The 11,764-nt window shown below is 36.1% G+C and overlaps 1 protein-coding gene across 1 annotated transcript; it reads left to right on the top strand.

Moving 5' to 3' along the window:
• Positions 1-3,174: 3,174 nt before the first annotated feature.
• Positions 3,175-4,985, top strand: LOC110699252 (nematode resistance protein-like HSPRO2). The gene has a single exon (XM_021876743.1). The coding sequence runs from the start codon at positions 3,266-3,268 to the stop codon at positions 4,715-4,717; it is 1,452 nt and encodes a 483-aa protein (XP_021732435.1). The 5' UTR covers positions 3,175-3,265; the 3' UTR covers positions 4,718-4,985.
• Positions 4,986-11,764: the final 6,779 nt, after the last annotated feature.

Genomic DNA, 11,764 nt, shown 5'->3' with positions numbered 1-11,764 from the left:
TTGTAGGTACTTGTTAGAATCGTTTCAATGAATAAATTATTAATTTTCAATTTAGAATGTATATTTATTTATAATTAAAGATACTATTGATCAAAAATTAACATCGACATACGTGTCCAAGTGAAATGGAGCAAATATTTAAAACGGAGGGAGTATATATGAGTATAAACACAAATCCTCTAATCTATACCGGAACAATTTTTTGCAAATAATATCGTTCAAATCTAATACGAGTAGTAGTCTTGCGTGTTGGGATCGAATAACCCGTCATATGTTTGTTTTGTGACTGTAAAAAAAAAAAAAAAAAATCTAATACAGTAGTAGTCCAATAAAAAAAAGTATAGACGTGAGCCGACAAATAGCGAAATGTACTTGGAATAGGGTGAGTTGGGAGCACATTCCAGCTGGACCCATTCAAAACCATGCTGCAAGCAAGCAATAGCATCCGAGGATTATCCATTACTAGATCAACTAACTAACACCCAACCCCATGTTTTTGTATTTCTAATTTTATTATTTCAACAACTGCCTGTCTATCTCCCTCTCTTTACAGCCAATGGATAACACCCACCTATTTCACATGTCCTTGTTATACTGCCTTTCACACCAATATGTTTCTGGTCACCATGTAACTTTAAAGCCAACCACTCATCCCATGTATTTTTATATAAATACTCCGTATATGATACACCCTCTATCCCAAATTAGTTGTATAGCGTACTTTCAAACATACATGATACCAAGTATTAGACATTTTGTAGCTCATAATTGAGCTAGAGTAGTACCTTTTGGAGTTGAGGAAGTATGGGTAGATTATTGCCCAAATGAAATATCACTGTTTGTACTTGTGGACAATTCGTCTTTTAATTAATATACTGTACTTTTTAGCTTTGCGTCAAAAAAAAAAAGACTTTATATCTTAATAAGTGAAATTGAAATTGATAGTGGGGGTATTTTTTTTTAATGTTCTTGGTGGAAAATGTATTACTCAGTATTTTTATTAAAGATGCGAGTAATTAAGGAGGTTATTTAAATATATATATATATTATTTGTAGAAAGTACTCCGTAGCAATTAGAGTGATACCAATTGAATAAGAGAGATATTGAAGAAACTATGAATTTATAATATATTATAAAAGTATTGCAAGTAATGTGAGATAGTAGAGTTCTCCTTCAAAAAAAAATAAGATGTTAGAGTTAACAAAAGTAATACGTGGGACAGATAATAAAAATATTATCTAATTCTAATCAATAGTAATAGTTCTGAGTAGTCTAGTCTAAAGAGAGGAAAAAGAATGTGTAGATAATTTGACGAGAATAAAATGCATGGGTACGACTGTATGTATTAGTGTATGACCAAAGTCCAAGAGTAGCTAAACATTCCTTTAATTCTATCCATCTAAGATAAGGCTCCACCACTGCTGCGATAACCAATTTTCCACGATGCTTCCTTTGTTTCCACGCTTTTCTATTTTTTTGTGTTTGCTTTATTCGCATCTAAACGCTATATTTATTGTAAAAAGCTTGTTAATTTGCTGGATTTGTTGTAATTATTAATGAAAGATATCCGTATGTATGTACCCGCCGTTATAAACCAATAGCTTTCTAATTAAATTATATGATTATGTTTTTTATAAAAATATTATATGATATATGTTTGATGAGGAAAAATGTTCTTTTAACTCAAACGAATTTTGGATTTAGATCAACCAATTAAATAAAGTTCATAAAAATATTATTAAAATTTCATTAAAAAACATGAATTCAAACACGATTCAATAATAAAAAAATTAACAATAATTAAGTAGAGACGAGAATGTACGAATTATTACTTTAGAAATCCCACACTTCATCTAGGGGAAACAAAAATTAGATTGAGGATCCATTTATGATTTGGAGATTGTTTTAGCACCTCTAGATAATTACAGTGATGGTAAGTAAAAAACATTGATCTACATATATATAGAATAATTGTCTACACGGTGCATTGGTTGTTTGTCAAATGGTTGTTGGTTGGTTGATGCCCTTATGGTTGTTCAAAGTACTTGTTTTTTTAATATGTTAGAGGTTTGTAAGTACGATTAATAAAATTCGGATATCGATCTGTTGTATTGATCATAAAGTAGTAAAAGTGTGTTTTATTCACTTTGTTTTTACTACATGAACTTGTAGAATTTTTTCTACTAGTATATTTTCAAAACTTATTATAACTATTTTAGTTATTGTAAATTGAATATTGATAACTTGTATTAGAGCTTATCTTTCCTTAACCTATCTTGATTTTCACTTGTTTTTGAGGTCAACAAAACATGACTTATTAAAGGGGTGTATTATGATTATCTATAATAAATAAATAAATAAAAAAATTCACGACTAAGGGTTTATTTTGTTCATTTTATTTTTACTTATTTAAGGTCTAATGAGTTGAAATAAGTTCAGTTAATTTCAAATAAGTGAAAATCAGGTGAATAGAACACATCCTAGCTCCTATTTAATTAACTAGATATTTGTTTAACATGAATTATTTTTCAAAACTATACTTGTTTACTTTTTTTTTTTTTTTTTTTGTACTTGTTACCTTGTTTTGTGAAACATTTCAAACCTTAACTTTTTTCCTTTGTTAAAAAAAAATAAAAAATATAAAAAGAAAAAAAGTTCCAAGCTTAAAATAATATTTGATAGAAATTACGGAGTACTTTTTACTAAATCACCATTATATTTGTTTTTTCAAATTATTGAATTTTAATTAAATTGAATTTATTTTCCTAAAATATACATATTTTTACAAAATTCTAATTATTTTGATTAATCAGACAAAATTACCTTACAAATAAGTAGAAAAAAAACTACAAATATTTACTACTCTACTAGTTCCAAACAAACGTAAAATACGATATGGATAATGAATACAGTATACAAGTATTTTAAATTCAAATTCAAATTACTCGTAGTAATCTATCCAGAATCTCAAACCGCCAAAAATTAAATAATTAAAAAAAATCCATTTCCTTTTTCACTTAATTATTTTAATTTTTCCACCTTGGATACATGATTTCGTCCTTGTACGCCAGCCCTTTCCACACGGCTTTAAAACTCGGTCCCATTCTTCACAACTCCACCTATATATGCCACCTTCCGCTCTCTTCTTCCCTTCTCAGAGACAAACCCAACAACATATAAAAAAAAAAAAAATCTATCTTATCCAAACTTAACTTTCTCTCTCTTCTATCCTCTCTCTCAAAACTCAAATTTCAAACAACAAAAATGGTTGATTTCGATTGTAAAACTAAAATGGTACAATCAACCCCAAATCTCACCAAAAAATCCCCCAAACTCACCCCTAAACGAACCACGTCAAACCCCCTCATTTCTCCGGTTCCATTCACCGCCGGAGAATTATCTCCGGCGTCGGAATCATCTTGTTCAGCCTACGAAAGCTATCTCCGGTTACCAGAACTCTATCAGTTATGGAGTTCCGTCGAGTTTCCGGGTTGGGAAAACGAGTCGATTATTCGACCCGCTTTACAAGCATTAGAAATCACATTCCGGTTCATTTCACTCGTGTTAAACGACAACAGACCGTATTTGAACCGGCGAGAATGGAACCGGAGATTAGAATCGTTAGCAAGGGATCAAGTGGAGTTAATCTCGGTATTATGTGAAGACGACGAGACACGTGGAGCGGCGCCGATCGTTGATTTGAGTTCATCGTTTGGTGAGGTGGTCCCACAAACTGGAAGTTCCGCTGAAGTTTGGAAATTAGCAGATAATGAACACACTATTACGGTGGTCTGCCGTAGTAGCGAATCAAGTCTGTTACCGCGGTTAGCCACGTGGCAGAAATCGGAGGAGATTTCTTCCAGAATATATTACGCGATTGAGTCGGCTATGAGGAGATGCGCGTACACTTTGGGCCTGGGTGAGCCCAACTTAGACGGAAAGCCCAATTTAAATTATGACGCTGTTTGCCGACCGTGTGAATTGCACGCGCTCAAAAAGGGCGCGTTGGATCATATCCAAAACCCAGAAAACCAGATATTATTCACAATTCACCAGATTTTCGAGTCATGGGTTTTCGCAGCGAAGAAGTTGATCGTCCGAGTAGGAGAGAGAATCAGCAAAGAGGAGTTCACCAAAGCAACAGACGATTGTTGGATTCTAGAAAGAATCTGGAAGCTTCTAGAACAAATCGAAAGTCTTCACCTACTAATGGATCCCGACGATTTCCTGCAATTAAAAACGCAATTGAAGATGAAAACGACGTCGGATTCAGAAACCTTTTGTTTCCGATCAAAGGGGTTAATCGAGATAACAAAGCTAAGCAAAGACTTGCGACACAAGGTACCGGAGATTCTAGAAGTGGAGGTGGACCCTATGGGAGGGCCGGTGATACAAGAATCGGCAATGGAGTTATACAGAGAGAAGAGAAGGTTCGAGAAGATTCATCTGTTGCAAGCATTTCAAGGGGTGGAATCAGGCGTGAAAGGGTTCTTCTTTAGGTACAAACAGTTGTTGATGATTATGATGGGGAGTTTGGAGGCGAAGGCTAATGGTTCTGAGTCGTCCGATTTGTTGAGTCAGATCTTTCTCGAACCTACTTATTATCCTAGCTTAGATGGGGCTAAAACTTTTATTGGGGATTTTTGGGAGCACGATCAAATGGTTGGTAACGGTAATGGTTCCGATCAACGGAGAAATCGGACGGCTAAGCATTGATGGGTAATGGGAGAACGTGGGACGGAAAGTGGTGGTGGTGGATTTGTTGGTGAGACGTGGGTACTTTAAATCACTATTGATGTTGCATGTGATATACGGGGTCATTAGTGGAATATTGGTTTTGTGTATATTATTAGGTTAATTTTTTTGGATTAATTTTTTTTTTTTTTTTTTTTTTTGTTAATAAAAGTTGTATCAGTAAATCGTGTATCAGATGAGTATACCATGAATTTTTGTTACAATTTTGAATGATATTCTTCAATCTTTATACTCGTTCTTTGTTGGACACATCTATATTTTGTGGGGTGAGTACTACTAGAACTGAAATATCCAAAACAATTTAAACAAATACTAAATCAAGTGTAAAAATAGGGTTATTTAGGGAAAAACTTTGTTAACCCATCGGATAAACTACCCACCACTAATAGAGAGTAGTGGTAGTGGAATTCTACTCACCATAATAAATATTAGTAGTGGGTATTTAGATATTTGGATTGAAAATTGTCCGATAATTTGGAGATTTTAAATAGAATTCACAAGTTAGATTGGATAATTTGAAGATTGTAAATAGAAACCTCAAATCGTTACCAGTATATTATATTGTCGGATAATTTGAAATTTGTATGCGGTAGATATCACAAATTATTAAACTGTTCTAAGCATTTAGAATAGTGACGTAGTATACATGTCTGCGTACATACTAGTGTATGCATGATCTTATAGTCTTAAAGTCAAGATTTATCCGAGAGATGAAAGCTGAAATCACAAATTAATAGATGATCAAGAAAGTATTTAGAATAATGACGTATACACGTCCCTCATACGGTGATGTATATTACAACTTGCACGCTCCATAGTCAAGATGCTTCTGACAGATAAAAGGCTGATGCACATATAAGACTATTGACTTTGAAACACAAACCATGAATATTAAAAGTACTTTTCATTTTGCTTGTTGATGGGTTTATAGTCGAGAAACGAAAACTTAGCTAAGTAAATGTTTGGGTCCAAATATCTTCAATTGGGCCGGTCCAAATGTTTTAATTACAAAGTCCAAAATCAAGGTTCAACTCTTTCAAACATATCAAATCAGTCAGGCCTAGTCAGTATGACAAGCTCATTTGACTTTAAGGTTCAAATTGTCTTTTTTCACATTCATCCACATTAAGCCTCAAGCAATTAATTCTTTTGCATAGTTTTTTCTCTCTCTGACACTGTATTGACTTCGGCATCGGAGGACTTTTCTTCGGCACAATCCCCGAGATCAATTTTACGTGTGTTCACTGTGCAAGAAGCCCTCGGCCCAGTCATAACTTGGACCAAGTTCAGTCTTCAACCCCAGAAAAGGACCTATCCAAAGATCCTATTATTTTCAACCGAAACAGTAAATATATACAAAAAGATAGCATTTTCCAGGACATTTCTTACAAAAACGTTTCTAAAAACGAAAATACATAAGAAGATGCGTATTGTCGGCATTTGAAGATATATAGTGGTGGTTAGTTGTTGTTAAAATAATGGCTATTGAATTTTCTAAAGCATAATATGAATTTGGTAGATGTTGCCAACTGGAAAATGTATGTTTATCTATTATGTTCTACTCCGTATGTTAGGTAGTTGAGATTTGAAGATGAAAAAGATGATGATGAAGAAGAGTTTATTGTAAAGGATATGTGTTTAAGATGCCATGGATCATGCTAATTAAGTAGAGCTAGAAAATATACAAGTATAAATTAAATGTGCTTACTTTAAAAGTTTTTATTTTTTTGAAATCATGTGACTTTATTAGAGTCATGCATGTTATGTAGATGGATGTATGTATTGTTTGGTATGGCCCCCCACATTACTCATGCATTGCACCTAATTTTATCACAGCAGTTTGATGCCCATGTATTGATATCAAGTCTACTGTTTATACTGTATGAGCAGGTCTATGAGTTGTTCTAATTTTAATTATTAGGTATGCTCATGAAATTTCATAGGTGGGTAAGACATTCTTATTTGTTCGGTCATTTTTTTTATATTATTCGTTATCCACCAAATGAACTTAGGTATTGGGATTTGGTTTGGTTATGGTTAATTTTAATTTTTTATTAGATTTTAAGCCAATATGAAAAAAGTTAAGATAGAATGAATTATGCTATCTAATCTGACTTTCAACTATATAGATTGATTTTTAAAAAACCAAACACCAAGAATTTGATCTTTAGAGGCATGTATGGATAATGAACAATTAAAGCACAGTGGATTAGAGGTTATAGCTTTATGTACAATAATATGATTTAATTAAGCTTCTTTAATTGATTTACCCTTTTATAGAAATATCTTGAAGATAAAGATTTCTTCTTTGTCATCAATTCCCTATTTCCCTCTAGTCAAGTTTCTTCCTCCTAATTCTTTAATTTTGTCCCACCATAAATAGCTAACTATTATATGTACTACTAAAAATAGGCTATTTTCCGACGGAATCGTTCCGAAGGACCTAACATTTCGTCGGAAAATTTGAAATTTCCGATGAAATTTAATCCGTAGGAAAATTACGACGGAAAAAGTACTTTTCGACGGAATTTTTTTCTGTCGAAATTGGTACTTCCGACGGAATATTCCGTCGGAAAGTATTTCATTCAAAAACAAGGAAAGTAGATCCAGTTTTTGCGAGAAAGAGAAAAAAGGGAAGAGAGAGAACGACGGAGAAAGAGAAAGAAGTTGCGACCACCGCCTGTGACCGCCGCCCCCTTGTGACTCCTTGGCCGCCGGTCGGTAAGTGTAATGCATTTTTTTTCCGGTAAACCCTAACCATCAACACCATTTCTAGAGCATCCACTGCGTTTCATCGCAACCACCGACCTTTCACCGCCGCCCCCTTGTGACTCCTGGGCCGCCGCTTGCTAAGTGTTTTATTTGTTTTTTTTTCGGTAAACCCTAACCACCCATCACCATTTCTATAGTATCCAACCTCCTCCTTCGTCGCTGCGACCAGAACCACCACCACCTCCATCCTCCCGCCGTTTTGCAGTCGGCAAGACTTGCCCTTTTATTTTTAATTAATTAAAACTAACGCCCCTCCTCCGTAATCCTAATTAAGTTTTTAATTTTAATTATTTGTAGGATTTGTAGATTTACTTGGTTTGATTGTCAATAAAAAGTGTAGATCTAGAGGTTAGTGACATTATAAACCCTAAAATTCTTATTTTAGTTTATACATGGCATGTTAGTGACTAATTGTATACAGATATACATTAGTTTATCATTGTTTTTAGTGTAGTGTATACATGTTTGTTGTATTTTATGTATAAATATGTTGAAATATTTGAAATGAATGAAAGGAACGGTGTCCTTCCAACAAATGTATTATTCCGATAGAGGGTTCAGAATTATTAGAAAGCTAATTCTTCAGTATAGTTAAGTGATTGGAATGCCTAGGTGGAGGCCGCTTCTGATCAGTAATATTAATGTATAATTAATATTACAGCTTAATCTTGATTGAACCCGTCGGGTCACATCCCAATCGAGTAACCGATCTGAGTCGACGAATCAATCCAAAGGATTAGATGAGTCATTAGAGTATTACGAATAAAGACGTCGGATGTCGAGCTTAGAGCGTCGAAATCGAGCGTCATAAGTCGAGTCGAATTCGGAATTCAACGAGACGTGGAATCAAGCAAGTGACAAGTACGAGCCAAGCCATAGCCTCGCATTGGCCTAGCCATGCGAGTACTAGGCTAGGCGAGGGCACCAACTGCATGCATGCTAGCGAGGTGGGCATCGCACCCATCCACACGCATAGCTGCAGCTATGCTGTGCTTAGCATGCAAGCATCGCAAGCATGGTGCTTTGCATATGCATGTTATGCGTGGTTGGTAGCATGGTAGGGCCTAGCGCCTAACTCTTCGCAACCTCGTACCAAGCAGCGCACTCTCACAGCACACGTATCGCAGCAACGTACTGTGTGTGCGTATCTGTAGTTGTGCGTGCTTGCTAGCGAGCAGCTCCAAGCACCACGCCACTCGCACAGCAGCACGCACCAAGCAGCAGCAACAACAACGCATGTGTGTGCTGGCTGGCTGTGTGCTGGTTGGCTGAGTGTTGGCTGGCTGGGATGCCCAGTCTTGGTGCTAGGCGCCAGCTAGCAGCCTTGGCAGCCAAGGCAAGCTGCCAGCCAGCCATGTGGCGTGGTGAGAGCCGGTTTTGTGTGGGGACCGAAATTAAGGGGTTGCTTGGTGAGCAAGGGGTTTGGTCCCCCCTCAAATGGTCCTCACCTACTCTTGCTCTCCATGTGCCACTTGGAGCTTGTTGCTTTGCATTTTAATTTGTTTTGGATTAAAATAAATTGGTTGAAAAATGCAAGATCAAGGCACCTATCCCTATAAATACCCAAGTTTTGGGTTTGGGAAAAATCACTTGAGTTGAACTCAATAAGGCATCTCCCCATAGGTGAGAAAACATTTAAGTTCGTAATACTCTAGTCTTTTCTTGGTCTAGCCCCGACTAACCTTCGGGGTAAAGGTCGTTCGGGTCAGGTCTCGAGGATGGACTCCGTCAGAGGCTCTCGCGCTTGCGGAGCTAAGGCTTTGAAATCCGAGCTCTATAGGAGCGAAGCATGCGTCGAGGGTAAGAATGTCATTTCCTTTTCTCTTTTTTTTGTTGTTTAATTATGTGATTGCATGCTTAGTTGCTTTAATTAGTGGGCGGGTCTTGGGCGGGTTTCTCTTCCGCTTAGTGTTGGACACTACGAAACTCAACGATGAATGTGTTGTATTATGATATGTTAGTTTAGTTTGGTTTAGTATAATATAATAATGTATGTTAGTTTAGTTTAGTTTAATATAATGTATGTTAGTTTATTTAGTTTAATATATTTGTTTTATATAATGTTTAATATAATGTTTAATTATTGTTTAGTTTAGTTTAATTATGATATATTTGTTTAATATAATGCATGTGTCCTTTACTTTATATATTTTGTAAATGAATCATTTACATAATCATATGCCTAGATACCCGTTCAAGGCATACGCATTAGGAGTATGTCTTAAATAGTTCCCGGTTGGGACTGTCCTTGTACGTTTATTCTCACTTAGGTGGTGAATGTATTCCTTGTTATTGATTCTAGGGAATATTCTGGCCTATCATTTCTCTACAATGTTCTCTGGGTACACATGTAGGTGTATCTAATTGCCTACATCGTGTACTTGGAGAACTGTAGGGAAATGCTGCCGGATTTTCCATATAATTGAAAACCTGGCTTACATTCACTAGTGGGATTAAACGTCTAAGGATGGGTTAGGTTGGAGTGATAAGGACCCTTAGACATCATTTCAAATCTCATTTTCATTTCCATAACACTTTGATGGATGATGAATATTAAATACGTTTTGTGACTAATGTGATTATACATATGCGTGAGTTGTGTAGAAGTTGTAATCATGAAACGAACAGAACGTATTTGGATGTCTCAAGAGAAGGTTGGGCATTCTATTAATCCAAAGTTCGTTATAGGGGTTGATGAATTCATTCAGTATGTGAAAGATCATCCCAAGAGTAGTAACCTGAATGAAGTTAGGTGTCCATGTTTTAAATGTAAGAACAAACGGCTTTGGGATGTGAAAACGGTTAAAATTCATTTGTATCGCAAGGGTTTTGTACCTAATTACTATGAGTGGATGTGTCATAGGGAAAGGTTTTCAGGAGTTCCTGAATGGCGGTCCGATGAATATCGTGAAATGGTTTTCGATGCTTTTAGTCATACTCAAGATCAAGTGCATTCCAAACAGGCTAGTGTTTCATTAGAGGAGGGGCCTAATGCACAAGCTAAGCATTTTCTATATTTATTGAAGGTTTCTGAACAACCATTATATGAAGGGAGTTCATTGTCTGTGTTAAAGATGGCTGCTAGAATTTTTAGTCTAAAGTGCAAGTATAATTTGCCCCACAGATGTGTTGATGGGTTTGCTTCTTTGGTCAATGAAGCGATTCCTAACAACAACCATATGACCGACACATTCTATGAGGTCAAGAAGATTATGAAGGGGTTGGAGTTTCCTCATGAAAAGATTCATGCATGCCCGGAAGGATGTATATTGTTCTGGAAGGATGATGCTCAGCTATCTACATGTAGGGTGTGTGGCAGCGACCGATACAAGAAGACTTCTAAAGGTAGCTTAGTGCCTTGGAATGCTTTATTTTATTTCCCGATCACATCCAGCTTGTAAAGGCTCTTTGCAACCAAGAACATTTCAGAGGAAATGACATGGCATTTGAAAAATCCTCGCGCGAGTTCAAGGCACAATGGCACATCCTAGTGATAGTGAAGCTTGGAAACACCTCGATAGTTGCTTTCCAGAGTTTGCCTCCGAGCCTCGTAATGTTCGACTTGGCTTGTGTACAGATGGTTTTGCTCCTCATGGTAAGTTTGTGGGACAATATTCTTGTCGGCTTGTCATTTTGACCTCTTATAACTTGCCTCTCTCAATGTGTATGAAAAGACAATTCATGTTCCTTTCGTTGCTCGTTCCTAGTCCTAAAGACCCTAAGGGCAACTTGGATGTGTACATGCAACCGTTGATAGAAGAATTGAAACAATTATGGGAAGTTGGTGCAAATACTTACGATATTTCGAGGAAATAGAATTTCAATCTTCGAGCAGCCATCTTATGGACTATTAATGACTTCCCGGTTTATAGTATGTTGTCTGGTTGGACCACAGCTGGTAGGAAGGCCTGTCCATATTGCATAGAGAAAAGCAAAGCATTTTGGCTTGAACATGGTGGTAACGTTTCTTGGTTTGATTGCCACCGCCAATTCCTTTCGACAGATCACCTTGTTCGAAATAGTAGAACTGCATTTTGTTAAAACAAAGTCGAATTACAATACAAGAAAATTGATTTTGGGCAACGACAAAGGTTTGCATGTGCAACGGAAATAAATTTTGTCGCCCTTATCTCATAATTTGGGCAACGAATATAGAACCGTTGTCCATTACAACAAATGGGTGATGAGAAATAGAATTTGTTGCCCATTTTAGCATATGGGGCGACGAGCTATTGG

The sequence above is a fragment of the Chenopodium quinoa genome, unplaced genomic scaffold (assembly GCF_001683475.1).
Source record: "Chenopodium quinoa cultivar QQ74 unplaced genomic scaffold, ASM168347v1, whole genome shotgun sequence".
Taxonomy (NCBI): Eukaryota; Viridiplantae; Streptophyta; class Magnoliopsida; order Caryophyllales; family Amaranthaceae; genus Chenopodium; species Chenopodium quinoa.
This window is presented reverse-complemented; position numbering and strand designations above follow the sequence as displayed.

Bases quoted from the DNA above. Each gene is read 5' to 3' on its own strand.
- LOC110699252 (XM_021876743.1), top strand. From the start codon at position 3,266: ATGGTTGATTTCGATTGTAAAACTAAAATGGTACAATCAACCCCAAAT.